This window comes from Oreochromis niloticus, linkage group LG14 (assembly GCF_001858045.2).
Source record: "Oreochromis niloticus isolate F11D_XX linkage group LG14, O_niloticus_UMD_NMBU, whole genome shotgun sequence".
Classification (NCBI taxonomy): Eukaryota; Metazoa; Chordata; class Actinopteri; order Cichliformes; family Cichlidae; genus Oreochromis; species Oreochromis niloticus.
In genome coordinates, this window is record NC_031979.2 from 23,928,242 (window position 1) to 23,954,608 (window position 26,367).

Genomic DNA, 26,367 nt, shown 5'->3' on the forward strand with positions numbered 1-26,367 from the left:
CCTGATAATGTCTTCGCTTCTCCTAACGGTTACAATTTTTCAAATTGGCGGAAAATCGAGTCCTGATTGGCCAGAGAGGCAGCTTCTGCTCGTGCGTGATACGGAAATAGCGGCGCCTCTGGGTGCTATCGGAAAAATGGATGACCATGAAAGGGGGTTTCAAAAAATGCATAATTGCGAAAAGAAATAGCTACCGCTTATAATTATTATTATTATTTTTTTAACTCGCACTCTTTACCATACGAGCATGCGCTCTAGAAGTCTAGCACCTTTTCCCGTTTTCTTTCTTTCATCGCTAACAGGATTTGCGGAGTGCACGTGAACACAGCACGCGTATGAGCTGACAGGAAGTGAAAGCTCTGTTGTTGGACAGACGCTTTCCCCCAGCTGACGGTGAGTTTGGGCTTGTTTTTGTTTCGTTTCTTTTAAACAGATTTCTACACGAAAAGTGGTGCTCAAGTTGTTAAAGTTGGTGTTTGTTTTTCTTTTTTTACGCCAAATCTAGAATCGGCATATGATGAAAATTAGTTGCTATTAAAGTACTGACCGCAACAGCTGTGTGGCTAGCACAGTTAAAAACATTAAAGAGCATATTTTAATAATGTACACTGTTTTTAACGTGTTACTACTTTTTCCACACACATTAAGAATGTAATATATGACACATGAGTGAAAACTGAACTGTAGGAGTCCCTGCCGCTACTTTACACCTCGGTGTAGATGGGTTTTATAGTAACGCTTTTGGATGTACACTTCCATACGTGGAGGAGACCACATTTGGCTTGATGTCGATTCTCCGCGGGCAGCTGGACATCGGTCACCTGTTTGAATCTGGGCGCCAAATTGGCCTCAGACTCCGTTTATGGATCAGGTTTTGTGAGGGACAGATGAACAGCGTGTCCTCACACAACTGTGTGTGTGTGTGTGTGTGTGTGTTGGACTGGGTGGGTGCTGGCAGAGGGCCTCCTATTGTCGCTGCGGTCCTGGCTGTAACAAGAGGAGAGAGCGCACAAACACTATAATATAACCGATCCGGTAATAAGAGCTGAGCCTGTTTTGGCTGTTCTCTTGTTTTTCAGTGAATGATCAGCTCTTTCTCACATTGGTTAGATTTAAACGTGTTTATATGATAAGTAGTAATTACACACCCAGAGCCAGTTTTATCAGGTAATCTGAGGCAATCTAACACACAATGTTCAACTTTTCTTTTCTTTTAATGTAAATAAATTATTTAGCACTAAGACTGTAGTTAGGACTGTTTTACTAACCTGTAACACTCTATAGTGACACTGCAAGTATCCCTTCTCAGTGATGTGAAAATACATTCTCTGAGATCCTCAGGTAAAGGTTTTGGTTGGTTGCCTTTAGACCCACCAATAGAGGAACTGTCCCTAACTCGAGTGTTTTCATAGGTATTCTTGTGGGTGCTAAGAGAAGATCTATGGGACTGTATGAGAGCATCAGGAGTGGCATAGAAGTATGTGAGGTGTGTGGTAGGAGTTGCAGATGGCTTTAAAGTGGAGGCGGGATTGTGTCCAGGATCCGCTCTGAGCCCCTTCTTGTTTACAGTGGTGATGGTCAGGCTGACAGATCTTTGTGGACTGACTTTTGCAGACAACATTGTGATCTATAGTGGGAGCATGGAGCAGGTAAGACATCCTCGGCGGAGGTGTTCTCTGGAAAGAAGAATGCAAGACAGAACATGCGTATGAATGAGAGCCAGACAGGTGTAACCGTGAAGGTGGATGAGTTTGCATACATGTAGTCAACCATCTAAAGTAACGGACAGTGTACAAAAGAGGTGGAGATGAGTGTGTGGGTGATTTTGTGATATCATAGCAACGAGAATGAAAGGAAAGATTTATGAGATTGTAGTAAGACCTGCTGTGATGGTTTGGAGACAGTGGCAGTGATTAAAAAGACAGCAGTTGGAGGTGGCAGAGCTGAATATCCTCAGATTTTCATTAGGAGGCACAGGATTAGAGATGAGCATATTTGTCACACTTGCATGTTTAAGATCATCAAACACATTTTAATATTAGACAAATATAATAAAGTTAAACACAAAATGCAGTTTTAAAATAATGATTTCATTGATTAAGGGAGGAAAAGTTATCCAAACCTGCCTGGTCCTGTGTGAAAACCTAATTGCCTCTCTTGTTAAATCATGGATTACTGTGATTAACCACATAGTTTGGAAAGCTATATTTAGTTTCACTAAACACACTGAGACTTGATTACTGGCAGACTTGTTGAATCAAGAAATCCCTTAAATAGAACCTGTGTGACAAAGTGAAGCAGACTAAAAGATCTCAAAAAGCAACACATGCCAAGATCTAAAGAAACACCTGGAATACAAAGTCATTGACATATATCAGTCTAGAGTCAAAGGTTACAAAGCCATTTCTAGGACTTTGGGACTCCAGCAATCCACAACGAGAGCCATTATCCACAAACCTGGAACAGCAGTGAAGCTTCCCAGGAGTGACTAGCCTACCAAAATTACTCCAAGACCACATCAACGACTCATCCAAGAGTTCACAAGAGAACCCAGAGCACAAAAATCCCCAGAACAACATTAACAACATCTGTTTGTGACCTCAAGCTGAAGTGCACTTGGGTTCTGCAGCAGGACAATGATCCAAAACACACCAGCAATTTCACCTCTGAATGGCTAAAGAAAGTCAAAATAAGGACTTTGAAGTGTCCCAGTCAAAGTCCTGACCTGAATGCGATTTTCAAACGGTTCATTCTCGAAAACCCTCCAATGTTGCTGAATTACAACAATTCTGCAAAGATAAGCGGGCAGAAATTCCTCCACACCTGATATTATCACAAACGTTTGTTTGCAGTTCTCGCTGGTAAAGGAGGCCCAACCAGTTATTAGGTTTTTCACACCGGGCCTTGTAGGTTAATAACTCGATCCTCACAATAGCTTTCAGCTTAAGTCTAAATTAAGCCCCATATTCACTAACACTTCATTTATTTCTCTAAACATGTGCAACAACTGGATTTTTGTCCTGCCAGATTTTCCTCTCCCCAAACCCTCACCTCCCCACCTGAGCGCAAGTCTCTGTCATGGACAACCTAGAGGAGGACCTGACGTGCTCCGTGTGCTACTGTCTGTTCTCTGACCCACGAGTCCTGCCCTGTTCACACACCTTCTGCAAGACCTGCCTGGACAATCTCCTCCAGGTGTCGACCAACTACTCCATCTGGCGTCCGCTCCGCCTGCCGCTGAAATGCCCCAACTGTCGCAGTGTGGTGGAGCTGCCCCCTGCGGGTGTAGATGCTCTGCCCACCAACGTGTCTCTGCGGGCTATCGTCGAGAAAGTAGGAAAGAGTGACTGAGATGAAGTGTAACATGCAGTCAGAGCTTTTCTCTTTCAGTTTGTCCTCATTGGTCTGACATCTGTTTTGCTTGTGTGCCGTCCGCAGTATCAGATGGACAGTGAGCCGCGACCGCCTTCCTGTCCGGAGCACCACAGGCAACCTCTGAACATGTACTGTATCCAGGACCGGCAGCTGATCTGCGGGCTGTGCCTGACGGTGGGGCAGCACCACGGCCATCCCATAGACGACCTGCAGGCAGCTTTTATCCGCGAAAAACAGACGCCATCACAGCTCCTGAAAAGGCTCTCAGAGGAGAGATGGGCACAGGTGGAGATGACTCTCAATTTTGCGACACTCCCCAGTTATTAAAGCTTAGTTTACATGTAAATTAATCTTCTCTCCTCTGCCAGGTGTGTGAGCTGGGGGAACAGCTGGAGCAGGAGAAGGCCCGCTGTGAGGGTGTGGTGAGGCAGGACCGACAGGAAGTCAACCAGTTTTTTCAAACGCTGGAGGTGGTGCTGGCCAGGAAGAGGCAAGCCTGCCTGGACGCTCTAGATAAAGCTGGAGCTGAGGTGTCGCGGGCGTATGACCCTCTCATCCACCAAGTAAAGGAGCTACAGGTGTGTACATACACCAGATCTATAAAACCAGTTGTGTGCTCATCAGACAGAATTATTTAATTTAAAATAAATCTGGAAAGCAGAAGCAGGAAAGGTTTGTTATTTTTAGTCAGTTTTTTCAGTCATATTATTTTCTGTTTTTTGCTCCTGTGGCATGCACCTGAGCCAATAACAGTCCTGTTTCCTGCAGGAAGAACAGCTGGATCTGGTGTCCTTGGGTTCGTCGGTAGAGGATGAAGACTCGCCCCTGGTCTTCTTGGAGAAGGTGCATTTGTTCAGAGAGCGGGTGGAGGAGTTCATTAAAACCCCTCTGCCCTCTGTGATGACCCTCTCCGTCACTCCGCGGGCAGCAGAGTACCTCCAGCAGCACTGGCCTGTCGTGACCATCGGGAGCTTGGAGGCGGCACCTGTTCCTAAGGTGTGCTGCTGTGCCAGATGTGGCGGTGCTGGGAGTGAAGCTGGAGGGGATCACTCCAGCAGAGGGATTCAGGATGTGTGGGCTGAGCTAAAACCTACTATGTTGGTGGTGCTGCTGGGGCTGCTGCTGCTGTTGGTAGTACTGTGGGTGAACCCGGTCGGAGGGGCGTCACTCGGCTTCTCCCTCATGTCTCGGCTCAGCCACTTGGTCCACAGCCTGAGTAGCGTACTCATCACATGCGTGTGGGACACGGTGGGGACGGCATATACCACGGCGGGGGTGGCCGTAGATAAATGGAGCTCACAGCTCTCTGCGGTGGGCGTTAGGGTGTTTGAGCACCTGGCTGCCTTATTTAAAACTCTGACGTCTCGATAAGAATGGCCAAGCAGATTCAAAAAACCTTTAACTAGTGTTTAGAATTAAAAAAAAAAAAAGTCTCACTTCCCTGTTTGTGTAGAGATGGAAAGAATCCACCCTAAAACAGTTTGTTAGCAGCTGCTACTCACGATTTTACGTTCCTGTTTTGTTTAACAAAACGAAAGCCACAATGGCGAACGAGATTTTGCTGACGTCTGCACAGCGAGGGTTTGGGACAGTGACCTTTTTCATGAATGGGAAAACTTGGGGTCATTCTAAACAAAAAGTCAACCAAAAAACATTAATAAAAGATTCATTAGATATGCCTTAATCACACGTATACCTTTCGTGACACTCTAAAGGATACATGTATGTTTGTTTTCTCTAATGTGGTTGCTTGTTCAGCACAAACATTTCAAAAGCTTCCTGTAACCTTCTGTAGGTGCACTTTGTGTAGCTTTATGTCCTTTTTCCTTCTTATTGTGTTACTGATTTTGCTCTTCTTTGGACGCATGTTACTTTAAATAATGTTTAGAACGTCTAACAAGCATTTACCAAACACTAATCCATCTTGAACCGTTCGGTCATCCTCTGTCCAGCCTTACCAGGGGACATTTCAGTAGCTTTTCTGCCGTTTCCGTCTGAGCGTGGGACACGAGCACAGCAGGCTACACGTATAAGCCCTCACACAGAGCGATTTACGGTGACTGGAGCGGTATGTGAAATTTAGAGCCTGGTGAGTGGAAGCAGACACACGTTGGACCCAGTTAAAGCCTCCACAGATCATGTTGCAGTGATGCCGAGTGCCTCCCTGACTGTGCCTTTAGCCATCATGCCTTCAGCTCACCTCGCTTAATAGCTTTACAGTAATTCCACCAGGACCAATACATCGTTCCCAGGACAGAGCTGGCTTTTAAAAAAAAAAAAAAAAAAAAAAAAGCTAAAATGCTGCCCTGATTTACAGTCGATTTTTAAAAGTTGTTATTTTGCTCAGTTCAGCTCTTTACTGAGTATCCAGCAGATATCTGTGCAGTGACGTAGACTCCGCACAGGTATGATACAAAGCAGGATTTTATATGCTGCTGAAATCAGACTGAACTAATGTACACCTGTTGTAGTGTTTGTACTTTTATAAACTTCAGCTCATGTATTGAAAATAAATTAAAAAACTTGTGTTGTGTTCAGTTTTTCCAAAGGTGAGATGAAACAGTTCGTGTTGCAATGAGAACAAATAGTGAGCTCCCTTTACTGAGCCAGTAGTGTCAAATATATCTGCAGTTAAAGTTGTAAAGGGAAATAAATGTAATTAACACTGTTTAATACTTTTTTAAAACCTTGCTCAGGTATATCAAATTCCCCACATCATTGGCTGAACCAGCGAAACGCCGCTATCACTAAAGACATTTAACTACACATTTTATATAAAAAGAATTTAATTTCAATAGTACATCTCAGGTTTTACACACACAGCTGCTGTAACAAATGCAAAACATTTGTCAGCACATATTTATTTATTGAGAAAATAAAAAAGAATAGCAGCATTTAATCATAAAGAACAAAATATTTACATGATGTGTGAAAGGTAAAGTAAAACAGCAAACAGGGTTCTCGGGTTTAGGCAGTGATGGCGTCGTGCTCTTTAAAGACGATAGTCTTTGGGTTGATTCCCACACTCTTGGTGGTGTTGTTAGTTTTGTAGATGCCGATGAGACGATCAGCGATCTCGAACATGTTGTTCCTCAGGGAAATGATGATGAACTGTGCGTTCTTTGTTTGCTCCTGAAAGAAAAATATTTTTCCTTTAGTTTTACACCACCATGCTGCTTTGTAAAGTAGCACTACTACTCAAAAGGGTGACCGTTTGAGGAATTAACAGAATAAACCGCTCCATACTCACATAAATGTAACAGGCCACAATGGAGACATTCTTAAAATCAAGAGCAGCATCAATCTCGTCCATGAAGTAGAGCGGTGTGGGTTTATAGTGGTGCAGCGCAAACACCAGAGCCAAGGAGCTGAGGGTCTTTTCTCCTCCCGACAGGTTAAAGATCTTCTTCCAGCTTTTCTTTGGAGGACGAACACTGAAAGAAAAAGAAAAAAAAAGTTTGTTTGTCTAGCACAGGAAATGCATCATCACCAAAAAACCCAAAATAAAACAAAAAATACTCATGTTTCGACTGTGTGACATCTCAGAAAGACCGGAACACTGTGTAATTCATCATCTCCAGAAATTGAACACACTCCATATTTTAATCAGCCTTTGGAACAAGGTGAATGAGAAATTATTTTCATCCCTCTAATGTTAAAGACAAACTAGATCTCTGAAAGGGTCTGAGAGCTTTTTTTGTGTTAAAGAATTTGGATTTTTACAATAAGTCGGCCTGAATATTTGTTTAATTCAAAGCAGGCAGGATTTAGTTTGGTCTTTAGTTTATTTGGATTGTTGGGATGTAAACAAGTGTTTTTCTATCAGATGTCCTCGACATTAATGAAAAAACTGCATCGATTCAAAAGCAAGCGATGAATTCTCTGCTCTGATGAACCTCGCAGTGATCACCTACCTACAGTCACTCACGCTTTACCTGAACATGATGCCCTCAGAGAAGGGGTCCAAACTGTCCACGAGCTCCAGCTCTGCATCACCACCCAGTGTAAGCATCTGGTAGTTTTCCTTCAGCTTGTTTGTGATCATGTTGAATCCAGTCATGAACTCATTGAGGCGCTGTTTGCGCAGGTCCTCGTAGCCACGTTTGAATTTGTCCCTCTCTGTAGTAATCTCATCAAGCTGGGCGACACGCTGCAAGTAAAGCTCCTCCTGAGAACACGAACACGCACAGGCAGATTGAAATTAAAATTAGGCTGTGAGCTCATTTCCGTTTTGATAAATTCTAAACAGAGCTGCTTAAAATAAAGCTATAAATGGACTGCGAGAGTACCATTAAACATGCTCCACACATTGGCTGAACCAGCATTAGATAAGCCAACAGATCCAGAAAAAACACAAAATAAAACAGCAGTATTAACAAGAGTCAGTGTGAATTTCAGCGATGGCGAGTTGTTAGGTAGCAGGCTGCCTGTCATGTCTGTGCATACCTTCTTCTTGTACTCTGCAATGGCCCCGAGGTTGGGCTTCATCTGAGCACACTGGGTCTCTAATGTGATCATCTTGTTGATAATGATGTTGGGATCTGAGATTTCATCGAGTTCAGCCGGAGTGAGCACAGGGAGTTCCTCTGCTGGCTTGTCCTCAATGGTATGAAGGGACAGCTTGGAGGCCTGTGGAATAGAAACAATAGTTTTTACTATTTTACACCATCATCCTGTAGAGCAAACAAAGATACAAATCAAAGGGCCTCAGATATGATGAAAGCATTCACAATTAGAAAATGAAAAAAGTATCAATATAAAACAGTGTATCTGTTATCATTGGACTATTTTTGTCCTTTGCGTTAAGTTTGCTGAGTAAATCTTCATTAATTTTATTGTTACAAGAATAAAACTATAGTAGTACATCAATTCACAGCAACACCTTTCCTCTCCCACCTCTTTCTGCCAGTGTTTGATTTTGTTATTGTGTTCGGTGATGGTGGCCTCGATCTGCTCGATGCGGAGCCGGACGCTCAGGGACTCCTCCTGCAGAGCGTGCTCCTGCTGCTGCAACGCCTTTATCTCCTTCAGCACCCCCTGATACTGCTCCTGCACATCTGGCAATGCAGCCTGGAAGAAACAGAAAAAACAACAGCAGTCAATTAACATCAGTCCTTCACACATTCATTTTTTTTCTTACAAAATGCATGTGGGACAGTAATGTTTTAAAACAACTTGCTAAAATGTAAACTCCTCAGAATAAATCAGTGCAAAAAAATAAAAATGAATGAAATTTTTTTTTTTTTTTTTTCTGTGAAGAAAAATAAAACAACCAAAGTGGATGAAAAGTTCCAACCTCAGCCTCCTGACAGTCTTTCATGATCTCTCCAGCCTCGTCTTCCAGTTTTTTCAGCTGTTCTGTGAGTTCAGCTATTGACTTCTCATTCTCCTCCAGCTCACGCTGCACACAAGCCAAACTCTCCTCAAACTTCTTCAGGTTGCTACAGAGGAAACAGCAACAGTCAGAGTTGGTGACAGCCACGTGTGATTAGAAAGATTACTGCTGATGATCAGTAGTGGATCAAAAACATTACAGAATGACTGCTGAAGAGCTAATATATTTGTCTACACAAGGATCTTACTCTAACCCAGGCCATCACCCTGCCTGCATGGGAGGCCAGCTGTAAATTGAGCAATATGTTAGAGCAGCAGCTTCATCCGTCTACACAGGATGCGTTAAGACAACTGAAGTAAAGGTCACCCCCATTCTGGCAGCAATTCAAAGCCTGAAACACAACTGTACATATGTGCATATAAATATCAAACAAATTAAATAAATCCTGAAGCACAAAAAAACAAAACAAACAAACAAAAAAAATTAAGTGCACAAACTGAAACAACCAAAGTAACTTAACATTTTATCCACATCATCTCCCTCCTTATCAGTTTGTCGTCAACAGTATTAAAAAAAAAAAAACCCTAAAAATAATTTTTTTAAAAATTGTGTATTATAGTTATTGTCTGGTAATGAACTACTGTCAGACAAAACACTTGCAACTTGTTTTACAAGGCAAATGTATATCCCAGGTGTCCTACCTGACTATTCTTTTTCTGCTGTGAGGATAAAAAAAAAGAAAAAAGAAAAAGAAAACAAAAGTGATTTGACACGGCTCATAAATACTACTTGTTAAAACAACAGTAATCCTGGCACTGCTGCACTCTGAGGCCGTCAATCACATTAATATGGTGCGTCTGTACAGTCAAATCTCATACTTTGCATATTACAGAGTGAACTTCAAGGTTAGAAACTTGGCTCGGATCTTAGAATAAAATCTACTGTGGTTAGATACAGTGCTACCCAAACACAGATTCACTTAAACTGCAGTCACAACGGCTTCTAAAAGATTAAAATCTCTTTCATACACAAAGTGTGTAAATGTGGTGGTAGGTTCATTTGTCTAAGTAAATGTTTTTGGCTTTCAGACCTGCTTCAGTGTGTCAGTTCATAAGCTCCCACTTTGTTCGTAATCGACTCAACAGCTTGTCATGCCAGACAAACCACATCACACACGGACCAAGTGTGTGTTTTTGCTACAGCGCACTGCCAGGCTGTCCTGCCTACATGATCAATCTTAATGTTCCAGCCACAGACACCAAAGACTAGACACCCAACACACTCACCACTGCCACAACACTGATTAATTCAAAGAAACCAATGACAACAACAGGAGACAGGAATTTAGTGACAGAAACCTAATGCTGCTTACATGTGATATTAGTATTGAATATTCGTAAGAAAAAAAGAACAAAGGAAAAACAAGTATAGGGTGTCCCCTCTTAAGATAAAAGGGAGAGGTACCTACTCTTTCATTACAAGATAAACTACATCTAAAAAAATATTTCCCAGTCTCTCAGAAGCAGCTGATTCAATACAAAAACTTCCATGAAGCCATGCAAAAAAAATGACTTCTATACTATGAAAGTTACAGGACTTTAAGGTCCATCAAGCAGCATTTTGGTAAAAATTTTGGTGGCAGTCTTCAGCACTCAAAATGTCATGTGGCCATCTGTGGTACTTATGAAGTTATAGAGGCTCAAAAAGTGCCAAAATTTCAACCCATTCTTGTGTATTCTGCACACTCCTAACTGTGAAATTTTTCACTATTTATTATATATATATGTTCCTGTAAAAAAACAACCACCTGATTCTGAGGGGCTCAGGTGGGAGGTACTGAATTACTTTTCATGGAATCAACCATCTGTCCAGCTGCATGGATAATTGAGAATATTCCTGCATACTGTAATATTACTGAGGGGCATGATACCAGGTACAGATAACTTACACAAAGAACATAAGAGTTAAGTATTTAACCTGTTATGTACGACCAGAGACTCATACACATATCAGAATTATAAATAACAGGCTTTACAGTGATTTCACCAGTAGCCACTCGTCTGGCTGAAACCACGAGTCTACGGTCAGTGGATGCACATGTAAATGAGTTTAAACAAGCATCATTTCCTCACCGGCCAGCTGTCTTTATGGCCACTTGGGCTTTGGTTATGGTAGAGGAGCACTCATCTAGCTCCTTGTTGATCTTGTCAAGCTTGTCCTGCTGAGCTTTAAGCTTGTGGCTGTTGATGTCTACAATCAGATTGTGGAGCCTTTTCACCTCATTTTCCACCTTCCCAGCCTTACTGGATGCTGCCTCATAGTCTGATTGAACAAACAGGAACAGCATATAGAAGAAAAATCAAGACAAAGATATTTGCATTGATAGATTTAGAAGGATTCAAGAATTAAATTCATGTATACACAAAAGCTAATCTGGTTATTAAGAGCAATAATGTGACAAGATTTTTTAAAACAAAATTACACTACCAAGTGATTATATATTTTTTTTTAAACATCTCAAGAGAGTGAACATTACCATATTTAAATGATTAACAACAGTATTTCTCTTTAGTGTTTACAGGACATTACCTTGTTTGAAGGCCTCCAGGCTCTTCTCCATCTGTTTCTGTTTGGCCTTGTCTGGGGCAGCTGCCAGCACATTGGCTTCAAGTTCCTTGATCTGAAGTTTCAAGTGAGTCTCTTGGTCAGCTAAACTCTGAAAGAAGCAAAGAAAAAGAAATAATTCAGACTTGCAAATACAAAAAAATATTTTAATCAGTCAAAACTGTCCTATTTGATGGCTTATGAATAGCAGGGGTTATTAATTAGATCAAAAACACAGCCAAATGAGTGTGAGAGAAGCAGAATGAATGAAAACTATGTACAGTCATGCTGTTGGTGTATTTTTCCAGGGTGTTCTTCATGTCCCGGAGCTGTGGCTGCAGGCGCTGGATGTTCTCTTCTAGCTGCAGCTTTCTCTCTTGGCATCCCTGCAGCTTCGACACTTTCTCATTTAGCTTGCTCTCCATGCGGTCAAGCTGCAGAAAACAAATGAAAATCATCATGTCCTATACACAAATGCCTAGCTGTGATTATGTTCTCTACTATCCATCACTCCTGGGAAATGTGTATAAAGTAAAATCTCATGGCAAGAATTATTATTTTAAAAGTTCACATCACTCATGTGGATTAAGGAATAGTTATTCACTCTGAAAGGAGACCTTTCAGAGTGAATAACTAAGAACTCCAAGCTCGTGTCTTGCAGTTTTTCTCTGCAGTTGTGGTTTGCAATAAACACTAAACAGACAGTCCGACAGATACAGTAGCGTGGTGACTAAAAATGGACTCAAAGATAATGTTTCACTTTAACGACCAGTTAGTTCGAAACCAAGAGAGAGTTTCACACACTTTTAAATGAATGTTTATTGAATTCTCACGTTGCATTTTGTGGTGTCCATTATTGTTAATACTTGTGCAACTAGTACTGAAAAGCTTAGGCACCATCTGCTCTCATGCTCCAGATGTATCTGTGGACCATTTGGTTGCAGAGGCAAAGATCATGTATGCATGAATTTACTTGGTTTGCAGGGAATGCAACTGTTACTTTAAAAGAGATTTAGCTATGTTCAATTAAAATACAAGTTGTATTAAACATTATAGCTTAAAACAACTTACCTCCACCTGGGAGACTTCAGTGCCAATAGAAGAGCCCATTCTGCCCTTCATGACTCTTCCTCCTCCAGTCATGGTTCCTGTGAAACATCGGAAAATTATTCAAGCTTTTTAAAAACTTTAACCAAATGATCTGATTGAGAGGGTCATAAGTATATATATTTTTTCATGCAAGCAAGATAGACAGAAAAGATAAATCACCCACCAGCCATCTCTATTATCTCTCCCTTCAGGGTGACCACTCTCCAGCGTTTGTCTTTTTGGTAGGCTATCCTTGTGGCCTGCTCCAAGTTTTGGGCCACCAGCGTGTCCCTCAGGGCAAAGTAGAAAGCTGGTCGCACACTGTCATCGTTCACTCGCACCATGTCAAAAAGACGAGGGCTGTCTTCTGGGGTGCGAATGGAAGCCATGCTCTTCTCCCATACTTTCATCTGTGCAAAGGAAGTTAAGAGGAATGAGAAGGAGCAGCAAGATATGGAGGGCATCTGAAGGCACAATATTTCACAGAAAATATAACTAAAGTCGTTAAGACTTAAAAATCATATTTTGCCTGACTGAAGTTCTTTAAAGCCTTCATATTTACCTTGTCAAGACCAATGAAGGTAGCAACCCCAATGTTCTGTTCTTTTAGGAATGTGACGCATTTCTGAGCTGTGTCAATGGTATCAACTACAATGTTGTCCAGAGCACCACAGCTAGATGAAATGGCCACATCATACTTCTCATCTATGGCTCCCAGGTCTCCCTACAGGTGTAAATATATTTGGACTCATCAATTAATAGAAACAAGCGAAGGAAAGTTGTTGAGTTCTGCAATTTTTGTTTGTATTTTCTTTACCAATCGTCCATAGATGCCGGGGATTCTGCCACTTTTCTTCTGCTGCATGAGGGCATCCAGGACTTTTCCACGACTGCGGTTGGAGGACAGGGAGCTCTTGGCTTCATCTACCTTCTGCCTCAATTCCCTCACCACCTCCCTTGTCTCATTATCAGTCTTCATCAGCTGCTCCAACTCTTCCTCATCCTGCAAAGAAACAGAAGGCGGCAAAAACTCAAAACACATGATGGCTGTAGTGGTTTCAACACAAATTATTCACAAAATGTTATCTAACTGACAGTGCTGATGTTTGGTTCTACCTTCTTTAGCTCCCGTTCTCTTTCAGGTATTTTGACCTCCAGGTCTTTGATGGCGGCACGGCGCTCCCGCAGTGTGTCAGAGGTCGTCTGCAGTGTCTGCTTGGCTGTGTTGAGCTGTGTCAGAGCTGTGTTGTGGCGGCTAAGGTAGATGTCAAGCTCCGACTGAGCGAGGTCCATACGAGAACGGGTCTCATTTACAGCCTTGTTGAGCTCCATGAGCTCCTTTTCTTTTTTCTGGATTATACAAGAAGATTGTTTTGTTTTAAAAACAAAACAAAACAAAGTTTCAATGAGCACACAACTAAAACCATGATGTATACACCTACCTCTTTGTCCTGCTGCAAGCCGCTGGTCTCTTCCTTCAAACTCTCCATCACATCTTTAAGTTTTTCTTCTTCTTTCACCTTCTGCTGCTCCAGTTCGTCTTTGCGAGCTGTTGCCTCAGAGATGGCCTTTTCACTGCTGGCTGGTATACCACGCACTTCCTCCAGCTGAAAGATGAGCCAGACAGGACAATGTGCAAAAGCATATGAGATGTGTCCAACTCCAAAATCAAAGCAACGGTTGCTACATTCCCTCCCTCCCTCCCTCCAGATTAACTTGACAACATCAGTAGTACACACTTCTACCACCCACCGAGAAACAGCCGTTTACTTCCTAAATTAGAAAAGATAAAACAAGAGAAGAGTGTGGGAGACAGGAGGTGAAAGTTTGTTGTTTTGGTTTTTTTTGACAGCAACAGTTACAAAGAAACTGTGCTACGCATCCAGACACAGGCCAAAACACACAACTGTAATCAACTATAAACACATATTCAGGACTGAGCAAGCTCTGGTTAAGACTGGCACAACAATCTGCCACTTGGCAGGGCTGAAACAAGCCAAGGAGTGGTGCGTGTGTGTATAGTCTATGTTTTGTAGGGTTAACTGCGGGTGAAATGTGAATGTAGCTGCTGGGAGCGTTACACAAGCCAGGCCATAGTTGACTACCATACAGCAGAACACTGCTCCCCAGAGGTCTGCCTGCCTCTGCCCAGCTCCCCCTCTGACCAAGATGTTTCCAGAGCACAGCCATTGTAGGTGGAGCAGATTGGCTTTTAGAGCAGAGGGAAATGAGAATATTCTGACAGTCATAAGACAACTCTTGATTACTGTGAAGAGTTTATTTTAAGTTAGTGTTTAAGCGACAAAAAAACGTGAGTCTAAGAGACAGGAAGACCGTGAACTGTGAAACAGAGCACAAACACTATCAACTTGTGCTACTTCGCAGCCCCCTAGTGGCTACTTTAAGACAGATAGCCCTTCCGGACTCATAGGGCTTTATTTTTTTCCTGTGAATAATGTCAGTTAATTTATAAAAAATACAGAAACCTGACTTTAACCAAAGTAAGAAGACACACACACATACATACATAAATAAATAAATTAAAGCAAAGCCCCTATACACTTGGATACAAAATTATCTTTCAGTATCATATGGGATTTGTGCTTAAGACTAAAAATGTGTCAGCAACATTCAAACACTTGTGTACTAAGTTTCAATGTACAAAGTTTTGCTTTGTGTTGCTATGGCTGTCATACATCCTCTGCCAGCAGTCAGACTTCACTTTGTTCTGTTCACACAAATATGTATCATCCTTAAAAGCTGACAGAAAAAAAAAAAAAAAAAAAAAAAAAAAAAAAAAAAAAAAAAACACACAACAACAACAACATAAAAATAAAAAAAAATTAAAATATACAAACTAAGGCTAGTTTTATATTTTGCGTTTACTATGATTGGTAACCACTCTGTAAGCCCAAGTTTAAAACAACACTGCTGACAACTGTAAAACATGAAGCTGTGTGTACTCTGTGGAAAACTTCTCAGCCTACAAATGATTCTAGTAAATGAAACACTGAATAAAAATGCTCAAATGTAGTTTTTGTTGTATATTTATTTTAAGTAAGTTACTGTAAAAGGAATACAAACATTTTTTTCCTCTCTCTGTTTCAAAACAGTAGCCATGGTGTTTATTGACAAGCAAAAGAAAATGTATTTTTAGTGCCCATGTTTCTGTCTTGGCCTTCATACAAATTAAATAGAGTAACTCATAGGGTAACCATGGCACTGGTTACTTTGTGTAACCTTGTATTTGCAGACGGATTTGTATACTAAATTTCCATTAAATAAAAAAGGGACAAAACTACACCATACTGACAGATTTTGTGTTTTTACCTCTGAATCACATGTGAATGCCCACTGTGATTATCAGAGTGATTCTAATTACTCTGAAACAATTGTGTAGTGATTAGTCTTTGTGTAAAAGTGGTCTGCAATTTAAAGTCCAACACACCTTTTCTTTGTCCTTCTCCAGCTGCTTCTGCAGTTTCTTGTTCTTGCTCTTTGAGTGTTTAATCTTCTCACGCACTTCAACGTCCTGCAAATCCAGCTGGGTGAACTTCTCCTTCTGGGTTTCAATGTACTTGTTGAGCTTATTTTGTTTCCTGGTGGAGGAATAGCATTTTTACTGGGTACATTCAAGTCCATCAGTCCATCTACTGAAATACTATATAAACTGTGAAAATCTGAAAAAATATACAAAATCTATACATTAAGTGCATGTATACATATATATAATACAGTATACTAATCATTAATGTTCTTCCAGTTTTCAGTTCCTGCACATTATTTATTTTAGAGATGATTTGTCAGTTTAAAAATGATCTATGGTCACCAACCCAAAAATTTTGAAAATTATTGCATATATAAATTTCAAGCACATACACTTCTTTGTGTAAACATTTTTTGCAACAATGTGTGTAAATAAATTAGACCCATGTTTGTTACACTTGATACACCTTAGAGATAAGAGATGCTTAAGCAACCAAGAAAAATAAATAAATAATAAAATAAATAAAGCAAACAAATACAAAATGTTACTAAGTCATTAAAAAAAACTGAGTAATGTGCTAAAGGTTACATTGGTTAACAGAAGGAGAAGAAATTCAAATGCCTTACTTTTCCACATTTTTGAGTTCTTGGTTCATTTTCTCCATCTCTTCTGATAACTTGGCATTTTTCTCAGTGAGCTCCTTGGTGTCCTCCGAGATCTTTTGCTTTTCCTGCTCTTTATCAACCACACGTTTCTGCAGATCATGACTAATGACAAAGAGAAATCAGAGAGAGAGAGAGAGAGGAAAAAAGAGAGAGAGAAAAAAAGTCTGATAAAACTTTATCATTTACATGGAAAGCAAAAGACTATGATGTTTGACAGCAGAGAAGCATGCCCAGCTGCTCTTTTGAATATTTGAAATGGAGAAGTCTTTTCTGTACGACTGCTGGGTCTGCATTTTTATTTTTATTGATGAAATTTTTCCATGTACAAAACAGAGGTGGTACTGGTGTACTCACATGTAATACTGACAGAGCTGACACTTGTGTTTGAAGATGTCATTTTCCAGGGTGAGGAACTCCACAGCTTTGTTCTTTTCTCCCTCCAAAGCATTCTTCTCTTTTTCCACCATCTTTACTCGGTTTAGCTTGGGTAAACAAAATATAGCAGTATTTTATGTCTGGTGATAAAACTTAGTTACTTGCATAGTATAAAAAAATTATTCAAATAATAATTTAAAAAAAAGCTTGTCAACATGGTAACATTGTACAATCAACAGAAATTAATTAATAATTTTCAATAAAACCCAATTATTAAATCTACTGTATGCTTCATAGTTTCCTGTCAGTGCATCATTTTCATCTCAGACATGTGTACTGAAAGTACCCCAAAACATATACACACAGACATGAGAAAGCCTCATGAGACTACTGAATAGATGCTCAACAATTGTAGTCCACACACAGGAAGGAAAGTTGGTTAGCTAAACTGTGTGAGCAGATAGTATTTGAGTTGTCACCTTTTCTCCCCTCTGCTCATTGAGTAGCTCAATGCGGCGAGCCAGAGTTTGGATGGGTTCCTTGAGACGGCAGGAGCCAATAATGTCCTCCAGGTACTCCAGCATGCCCTCGTCATGCTCTGTCTGACCTTTAGGCTTCATCATGGCAATCTGCTCCACCTCACCCTAGGCAAAGTCCACAACAGCACATTGGCAAAAATACTGCTTGCACCCATTCACAGAAAGCCAAAATGAAATGGGTAATAATGATTTGTAAAATAAGATTTTTTTAATTTTTTTTTTTAAATTATCCACATGTTTAACCATTAGGGTGTGGCCAGCTGAACTTATGGCTCTAAACCTGACTTAACACTAGTTTGCCACACACACACACACACACACAAATCCTGTGCAAAATAATAATAATTTTTTTAAGTTACAAATCATGAGTATTTTTTTTTTACTACTTTTACTCAAAGAAGCTGAAAAGAGTGTAATTAAAATTCAACTACTTAACAACTGGCTAAAAAATAATAATAAAAACAGATGAAATCTGTTAAATGATTAATTTCTGTAATCACATGTTTAACACGCTTCAGAAATACTAGTGCTGAAGTAAAAACATTGTCTCACAGCAATCACCGCACATTAAAGGATGCTAAATTTATCATATCCAAATTTAAGGTGGTTGAAAAACAAATGCTGGTGTAAACATGCAAATTCTGACTTCTGGTAACTACACCACAGTTAAATTTTCAAATTACTGTACATGTACTACTTGGCCCAAAGTTGGGGACAACTCTACAGTATAATTATATTTGTCAGAACATGTGTTCATTTTTATTTATTTATTTTAAATAGGCTGGCTAGAATAATATTGCCAGGTAAGAAATTTCAAGTCAAACAAAAATTAAATCTAGTTGTAGTAAAAACAAACCAAGTCTCAAATTGGGCTTTTATTTATGTCTAGGGGAAAAAAGCAGCTCATATATTACTTTTTAGGTATGAAAGAAAGGAGAAGCCCGTTAGAGGAAGGAGGGGGAAATCCCACGTCATCCTCTGCTCTGACCAGTGCACAAAATAGACAGCTTTCCCTTTGCCAGAGGCCTGGAAAAGTGACCTTGGAGAACAAGCTCAAGCCTCTTCCCATAGTCATGCAGCCATATCACTGACAAGAGACATCCAAGGAGTGTAGAAATGGACATGCACACATAAATACAAAAATGTCGAGCAGAGCAGGTTTAAGTGTTCACCTGAAACTACCCCCATTAAAAAAAAAAAACTTGATGGATAAATAAAACTGGGAAAACAATTTTTTTTTTTTATCAGCTATTCTGCTCTGCTCAGTTGTAATTGTTGTAATCTACATTTCTCTGAGTTCATCAGTAACAACAGGTAATAATAATAATAAGAGGAGAAGTAGAAGTATAACAAGTGAAATGATTTAAAGGTCAGAGCAACACAAAGCTAAATAAAATATAAATAAAAATGTAAAATTACGCAAATAAAATAATTAAAAATATTCAGGACTCCATTCCATTCACAGTTGAGGTAAATTGAAATAAATACATAAAAAACTAAACAAACAACATGTAGAACCAATATTAAAGCCATGGTAATGAAGGGTGTTTGATCCAGCCACACTGAAGCAGCACTGCTAATATTGGGGTTGGGGTCTATTCTCACACGCCAATATTTACGTGCTGCTAAAGCGTGGCAGGTACATGGGAAAGGGGGGGCAGGGGCTAACCTGTCCCCACTGGTAGGTCAGCCTCAAAGATTCCCCCACAAGAAAATCTTAGTGACTTATCCAACTACAGCCACTCACGTGCCGGTCCAAGTGTGGATAAAACTGTATCTATTCCTTAAAATCCTAAAGCAGCAAATTATGGTTCGCACCTTTTCCACATTGTTTCAAACCATGATGCGCTGCTATAGTAGTCTAAGGGCTGGCAGAGGGCACATCTATTTTCCAAATCCAGTGCAACAGGTTATTCCCAAAGACAGTCATGGTTAAGTTATATGAAACACTTTGACTCAAAGTGGACTAAGACATGGATAGAGAACAGAGAGCAGGAAATCTTACAAAATGGGATGGTCACAGCAGGGGGAAAAAAAAAAGGGAAAAAAAACTAAACTAAAACAAAAAACAAAAAGCAAAGCTAGAACTGGAAGAGGAAATTGCATAAAAAAATTACCTGTAAGATCAGAAATCTGTTGTGGTCTAGGTCAATACCGTGGCTTCGCAGTAAGGCACCCACTTCTTTGAATGTGGCTTTCTTGCCATTGATATGGTAGGCTGAGGAATTATCTTTGTTGGCAGTCCTGGAAACATAGAACTTGCTGTTGGGGATGACTTCGTAGTCATCTCCTTGCTGAGGGGGGAGGGGCAGAGGACAGAGAGCAGCTTAGAAGAGAGCAGTTAAGAAGAAATTCAAACAGCTCCACACAGCAAATTGCAATATTTATAACATTTATAACACTAACAAATACATTAGGATGGCTAGGGCAAAAAAGCACACTATATTAAAAACAAAATAAGAAAAAAAGGCTTCTTTAAAAAGTATATAAAGCTAGCCAGAGTAACATGCAAATACACCCTATACATACTGGAGTGTATGGAGTGCAACATATGAAGAGAATTAAAACAGTTTATTAGATAAAATAATGACAGTGAAAATACAGCATAAAACAGAAAATTAAGTACTTTTAGAAGCAAGTCTAAAACTTTAAGTTGTTTATACTACTTCTGATTTTTTGTTTTTGTTTTAGAAATAATAGTTTAAAGCTGATATAGCACACAAAATTTGACCATCAGTTTAACAACTTGATTTGAATTTACTTTGAGCTAATGAAGCAAAGAGAAAGGCTCAGACACATTTATGAGTACACAAGGCAAAACACTTTCTCACACCCCCTGTGGCAGATCAAATATAGAAACGTGTTTAATTCTTTGAACTACAGTTCAGTCGATTTTCAGTGTAATCTGTCATCTTAGCCACCCAACTGAAGTTCTCTCTCAATACAAAAGCCACTTTGTTGACTTTTCACAGTACAGTCAAATGAGTAGAGGCTAATTACTGAACTGCAATTTAAAAAAAATATATATATATTTAAAAATAGAGGGATCAACTCTAGCACAATATGAACTGACTATGACATGTGTGGGTGTTAGCTGTAACTTTCATGACTGATTTGAGTCTTTGTTTAGTCACTGTTGTGATCACTATGCAGCAATATTATACAGAGAACAAAAAATATATATTTTTTTTAATTCAACAAACACCACTATACTTCAGAAAATATTTCTTCTTATCTTTCTGCATTTGGGCTACCCATTTATTAATTCAGAGTGAGTGCAGCATGCATCTGTGTGACAGAGATAGATATATATACCTTATCAATAATCTTTTGAAAGTGCACCTCCACAGTACAGCTTTGCACATCTTTGTGTTGATCAGAGCTGTGAATCAGCACTGAGAGCTTTTTCGATCTGATCTTTTGAGCTCTGTATCCAAACACAAAGAGCATTGAGTCTATCACATTGGACTTCCCACTTCCATTTGGACCAATGATGCAGGAAAAGCGCTAAGAAAAAGGTAGAGAAAATAGAAAAAAATAAAATAAAATCAATAATGTAAAAACAGAGTCTATCCTGTAGAGTTAAACAGTAACATTTTACTTCAGCAAGACTGCAAATTTGAATGTATTCCATGTGAGTGTAAGTTAAAGTTGTTTTTAACATAGAGAAATTATTTAGTAACAAAAGAAACAGAAAAAGGTATGAAGACAAAGTTTACAGAAACTCACAATTTTCAAGAGAAGTGAGCACCCCACTAGATCACTACCTCTTGTGAGATAGACTCACTAAATCAAAATGGAGGAGTCTGACTTTTTCCACTTTGATTTTATTTAAGGCAATGATGCTAAAATATAGCAGGATAAATTATTCTGTGACATGTTCTGTTTTCTACTACACGAGGCAAAAATCTATGAGTTTATATCATATGAAATTAAACAGAAAAAAAATTAAATTAAGAGTGGGATACACAACAAGTGATGTTAAATCTGTGACACATCAGAAGAGTATTTCCCAGGCAGGGATTACATGTGTAACCATGTTTGGTCGTACCTTGTGAAAAGGCCCCAGAATCTGCTCGCCTGCATATGATTTAAAGTTTCGATTAACTAAATGTGTTATCATCAGGCGAGGGGCGCCCGGTTCATTGGTCATTGCTGGGGGCGGAGGTGGAGGGATGCTACCGACAATCTCCTCCAAACTTCTATTATCAACGGTCTCGGTAGCTTCCCCGTGAGACGAATCTGTGGCACACAAAAAGTACAACTTTTATTCTTCTGTTCGAGTCGTTTCAGGTGGGGGGGGGGGCAGTTGTACGTGGGGGAGGGGTAGAGAAGCATACTCGCGCACACACACACACAAAAAAACAAAAACAAACAAAACACACGCACCAAGTTACAAGAGCAGTCAAAGTACGACTCCAGAAAGAAAAGTTGACAGGCGTTATTTTTCTTTGTTCTGCAAACAAGAGCCAACCCCAAAAAAGAAAAGAGACCATGGCCGCTTATGAACGAACCCACATTATAATCCAAACGCTCTCTACGTACTCAGATGCGCCACATTGTCGATGACAAATAACTAAAGTGGAAATCTCAGCCATCAGCGTCACATTTTCACTCATGCCTGTCTGTGCTCAAACAGAAACAGGAAAACGGGTGTTTTGTGATAATAATGTGTAACGCAGAAACGATTATGTTGCCATCACACCAAGCCACAACGACCTGTCCAAAATCTATTGTGCTCACATAAGCATAAACAAGCAAAGATGTCGATGTTTGTCAATTAAAACCTCGCAGCCAGACACCCAGTGAAGCATTTCAACATATTCTACAAAATACAGACATTACCCACTGCTTATGTGCATCTTATAAGGTTCGCATAGAAATCAGTGAATATCAAGCTTACAAGAATTAAGTCAAACACCGCTCTGATCTACTACACAAAGCACCTCATTTTTCGAAATAAATTACCTCGTCTGCTGAGAAGATCCGGGGAAGAAGTACACTCGGCGTTATCAAAATCATCTCCAAAATCATTTTATTGATGACTGGCACTTTAGTGAAAAATATATCAGCCATTCTAACTCCGTGTTGTTTAAGCAAGAAGGGGAAAAAAAAGCTTTACAGCTGTGCCAATTGGCCCCTACCAATACAGCAATACACGCAAAGGCTTTGACTGAACAACTTATTTAGATTCACAGACACCAAAACACCCTTTGTTACTTGCCAGTTTTCGGCGGTGCCTCCTCTTGGCCATTGGAGTTGGTTTCTTGAGGGGGTACATCTAGCTCGTCTTCGGAGTCAGACTGCGACCCTTTCCCTCTTGGCTTGGCGGAGGCAGTTGAGCTCTTTGCAGTTTTAGATGGCATGACTTGAAATCTGAAGGGGTCATTGGTAAAAAGGGAATATCCATGAGTGGTTTTTGTGCCTGTCAATCTCTCAACTCCACTTTTAGTCGGTTACACGCAGCTTCTCTGTCAGGCTCTAATCATTACCACAGTCAGATCCTATTGACGCCCAGCTAACTGTTAATCGGTATACTTTGCATATCTTAACATTGCTGTTACAACAATGAGTCCAGCATTACACGAGTTACTCGTGCTGAAAACGTTAAAATGAGATAGCACCAATCCGATGACTGCACAGAATCATAAGCTATTTCAAGTTTAAAATCAAGCATCATTTTTCTTTAAAATAACCTATATTAAAATAATAATCTCATCCTTTCACAGAATAATTGTAGTAGGCATCTGCATCTATATCATGCATTTTATTTTGCCTCGCGAACCTAGGCGGTAAATAACGCAGCAAAAATAAGGTTAACGTCACAGCAAGTGAAAAACGACTCAGTTAATGTGCAAATAGCCTAATTATTTTCCCCCTTAGCTCTCTTAGCCTAGCCTGCGTTACACTGCCACTGCTAATGTGGCTGAAGTTTGGCTGAAGTTGGTGGTGAAGACCCAACGTCCTAAATTGATCGAGGTTTCAAACCGACACTAATATTAACTTTCATCCCCACAACGTTTTTGCTGGGGCGGAGGCGTAGACGAGCCAACCTAACTCGCTAGGTAATTGGTACGCACATTCAAACAACTAATGCAACTTTACCCGTGTTAGCATAACGTTATAATTACATTCACGTTTGCCAAATAAGTAACTTGGCAATGGCAGCGCAAACCCTGCCACGCTGTTTTTACTTGCTAACGTTACCGTTAAGTTAGCTATACTACTACTACTGCTGCTAACTGATTGGCTAACTATATGAAGTGAAATATCGCTGCGACGCTAAAGCTAACATAATGGCTAACTTAAACTATAAAAAGGTATGAGTTGCTGGGCTCTATAAAGTCAAATGGAGTGTCGGCATAAATGAAACGCAAAACCTATCCAACGTCAACGTGTTATCTGAAATGAAAGGAGTTATTAACCCTAGTATTAAAGTTAAACGAGTAAATACATTAGAGCCCGCCGGTTATGAGCTATTAGCAACGCGAGCATTACTTAAACGAGTCGGAAATGTCACTATTAAGAGTGAGTGTCACTGTGGGTTTAATATAAGTTAAGACGAAAAGTGATTAGGTCTCATTATTTCTGTTAGTATGTGTAATAATGGTCCGCTCGCTTTCAATCAGAAGCTAACGTTAAACCTTAGTTTAACTTGCCGTTACTGTTAAGTCCCTCTTCAAACGTAATACATTTCAGCAAGTAGATGGAACCCAGTCGTTACATTCCCCTAAAATACTTCCATGTACCTTCCACACTATAACCACGATCTGTCAAGAGTCTTCCTTTCAGACCACAGTCGCTATTACGCAAAAAATAATCGTCAATCCAAAGTTTGGCAAATATAATCCAAAAAATTTACTCCCGTGTCACTCCGACTCGCTCTCCTTAGTTGATAACTCAAACTTGTAAATGGCGCCTAAACCTCGCTGTCGAACCAAATTCGTTACAAACTGACGCAAGGCACCATGGAACGTTCAAAGGGCAGGGGGGGGGAAACGAAATTCAAAAAAGGGGACGAAGCCAACTCCGCCTCACTCCAAACAAACCGCATTCACACGACTCTAAAGAACAAACGAAAAGGAATAAGAGCCATGCAATGCGTTTACAGCAAATTGTTCATATTATTCAAGTTTATTCTTATTAAATGCCTAATGTTGTTCCTACGTCTTCAAACGGTTGTCTGTGGTACGATAAAGGACCTGCCCCGGGCAATGTCTATACTTGAGGAAATATAGCTCGATAGATCAACTGTTAGTGTTGGTTGATCCCGATTCTAACGACTTGCATAAATGCATTTATTTAACAGATGTCGTTTTTGAACTTAGAAATATTTCGAAATTTCCGTTGTCAAGGAAGTTGAGATGCAACTCTCGCGATAATTTGTTTTTCAAGCTGTTTATGACCCAGATTAAATGGCTACCAAAGTGCAGGTTTTACACGTTGGGGCATAAATTGCTGATTGGTGATAGATAAGACTTTTGCGTATTCTAATAGCGCTTCATAGTAGAGTAAATGACACGCACGTTTTGCTGAGAGTCGCTTAGTACACTCGGCAACGAGAAAACGATGTCCATTTTAACCAAGAGAACAAGTTAACGTTAGCATTCAAGTCACAGACGAGACTCAGGGGATAGCTGAGGACTTCCGTTAGCAACAGTAGCAGGTACCGTAGCAACAGCGGACGCTTGTTTGTTTCATCGTTACAGCTAACGGAGAGTGCAAACGGCTGCTTTACATAGTTTACGGGTAAGCTGTATACACCCATGCTTCAGGTCTTCTGTACTATTATTTTTTGTGTTGGTTTGACAACAGTGTTATATAGAGAGCTTTAACATAACAGGTACGTTACTGTCTCTGACATTTTTCTGTTCGTTTAGTGATCAACAGAACGAACATCCACCATGAGACTGAAAACGTCGCTCCTAAAGGAATCCAAACATATCCTTTTTGTAATTATGTAACACATGTAATTCTGTGACAGAATTCCAGAACTTTTAATCGTAATTATTAGTGGTGCTATTTGAGGCAGTGATAGTATTTTCCATCCTTGTGTTGCTCTAACCTCTGTCCATTTTTCAGAAAACCCAATTTATTGCAGAGGTTACCACAAAAAAGGGTTTTAGAATCAGTTCATTACTAATAACTCCTTAACAGCTGATCACATAAAGAACTTGTGAGCTGCGTTGGCTGGACCACAGCAGATGAGCTGTACTCGTGCAGTGAGGATCATCAGATTCTCAAGTGGAACCTGCTGACCAGTGAGACCAGTCTGATTGTCAAACTGCCAGAGGAAATTTACCCTACTGACCTACACTGGTTCCCCAAAACTGTTGGTGTGAAGAAACAGGCCCAGGCTGAAATCTTTGTTCTTACCAGCACAGATGGCAAGTCTCTGTATTCTCTGAAATTTGACCCGAATGTTAAAGGGTTTATTTCAGAGTTCATTCATAAAATGAGTGGCCGTTTTTTGGTCATATCTATACATTTATTAGTTAAAGACATTCTCATGAAATAAATAAATTAAATAAAGTAACAGACTTGGCTATCTACAGGATGGCAATGTCTTCCTTAATTTTTGATTATTTATTTTTTTAGAAGACATAGGCACAATTCAAGAGTTATTTATATTTAAGGGAAATAATCGCTACCAATTTGATACTTGTAGGATCCAGTAGAGTCCATTTGAATTCTTCTTTTTATGTATTCAGTATAAATCTGTGTCTAAAACTCAATTTTTGTTTTGTAGATTTCTAATACCGACCCCTTGGTTGATACTATTTGTGTGACATGAATCTGTCGTACATGTCTCTTCTTTGGCCTGCGTTAGATGCAACACACAGAATATGGATGTACTGTTATGGCAAGGCAATGTGTGGTCACAACACTAATGGCAGT

At 39.9% G+C, this 26,367-nt stretch overlaps 3 protein-coding genes across 8 annotated transcripts in view; 2 read left to right on the top strand and 1 right to left on the bottom strand.

Annotated features, from left to right (window-relative positions):
• Positions 1-53: 53 nt before the first annotated feature.
• Positions 54-5,901, top strand: trim59 (tripartite motif containing 59). Of its 2 annotated transcripts, none has more exons than XM_003454827.5 (5): positions 54-393; positions 3,028-3,333; positions 3,439-3,660; positions 3,744-3,953; positions 4,144-5,901. In XM_003454827.5, exons 2-5 carry the CDS (start codon positions 3,079-3,081, stop codon positions 4,744-4,746), a joined length of 1,290 nt encoding a protein of 429 aa, XP_003454875.1. In that variant the 5' UTR covers positions 54-393; positions 3,028-3,078; the 3' UTR covers positions 4,747-5,901. The 2 variants fall into 2 exon arrangements, with proteins under 2 accessions (XP_003454875.1, XP_005459383.1); XM_005459326.4 differs by lacking the exon at positions 54-393 and adding an exon at positions 1,413-1,649.
• Positions 5,902-6,179: 278 nt separating this feature from the next.
• smc4 (structural maintenance of chromosomes 4) lies at positions 6,180-24,374 on the bottom strand. Of its 3 annotated transcripts, none has more exons than XM_003454798.5 (24): positions 24,219-24,374; positions 22,694-22,845; positions 21,521-21,711; positions 20,785-20,976; positions 19,587-19,763; positions 17,410-17,574; positions 16,910-17,037; positions 16,517-16,657; positions 15,852-16,002; positions 13,846-14,010; positions 13,520-13,753; positions 13,221-13,406; positions 12,966-13,127; positions 12,588-12,813; positions 12,386-12,462; positions 11,596-11,748; positions 11,300-11,426; positions 10,843-11,032; positions 8,672-8,816; positions 8,272-8,445; positions 7,822-8,004; positions 7,311-7,543; positions 6,626-6,809; positions 6,180-6,507 (listed from the first exon to the last, which is right to left on the bottom strand). In XM_003454798.5, the coding sequence occupies exons 2-24, from the start codon at positions 22,833-22,835 to the stop codon at positions 6,343-6,345; spliced, it is 3,891 nt and encodes a 1,296-aa protein (XP_003454846.1). In that variant the 5' UTR covers positions 22,836-22,845; positions 24,219-24,374; the 3' UTR covers positions 6,180-6,342. The 3 variants fall into 3 exon arrangements, with proteins under 3 accessions (XP_003454846.1, XP_005459378.1, XP_019223125.1); XM_005459321.4 differs by lacking the exon at positions 24,219-24,374 and adding an exon at positions 24,129-24,151 and having other exon boundaries at positions 6,281-6,507; XM_019367580.2 differs by lacking the exons at positions 22,694-22,845; positions 24,219-24,374 and adding an exon at positions 22,438-22,555 and having other exon boundaries at positions 6,281-6,507.
• Positions 22,855-26,367, top strand: part of ift80 (intraflagellar transport 80 homolog (Chlamydomonas)) — a 43,986-nt gene continuing 40,473 nt past the window's right edge. For 2 of the 3 annotated variants that reach the window (XM_003454796.5, XM_019367582.2), the window contains exons 1-3: positions 24,523-25,218; positions 25,350-25,410; positions 25,635-25,856. In XM_003454796.5, coding sequence (XP_003454844.1) covers positions 25,374-25,410; positions 25,635-25,856 — 259 coding nt within the window. In that variant the 5' untranslated portion in view covers positions 24,523-25,218; positions 25,350-25,373. Of the gene's footprint in view, positions 23,535-24,522; positions 25,219-25,349; positions 25,411-25,634; positions 25,857-26,367 lie in introns of those variants that run through there. The other variant, XM_019367581.2, reaches the window with a different exon arrangement.

Bases quoted from the DNA above. Each gene is read 5' to 3' on its own strand.
- trim59 (XM_003454827.5), top strand. From the start codon at position 3,079: ATGGACAACCTAGAGGAGGACCTGACGTGCTCCGTGTGCTACTGTCTG. The intron at 3,334-3,438 runs GTAGGAAAGAGT...TGCCGTCCGCAG, and splicing joins TGCGGGCTATCGTCGAGAAA to TATCAGATGGACAGTGAGCC. The intron at 3,954-4,143 runs GTGTGTACATAC...TGTTTCCTGCAG, and splicing joins ACCAAGTAAAGGAGCTACAG to GAAGAACAGCTGGATCTGGT.
- smc4 (XM_003454798.5), bottom strand. From the start codon at position 22,835: ATGCCATCTAAAACTGCAAAGAGCTCAACTGCCTCCGCCAAGCCAAGA. The intron at 8,005-8,271 runs GTGGGAGAGGAA...TCTATTCCACAG, and splicing joins TCAAACACTGGCAGAAAGAG to GCCTCCAAGCTGTCCCTTCA. The intron at 6,508-6,625 runs GTGAGTATGGAG...TTTTTCTTTCAG, and splicing joins TTGTGGCCTGTTACATTTAT to GAGCAAACAAAGAACGCACA.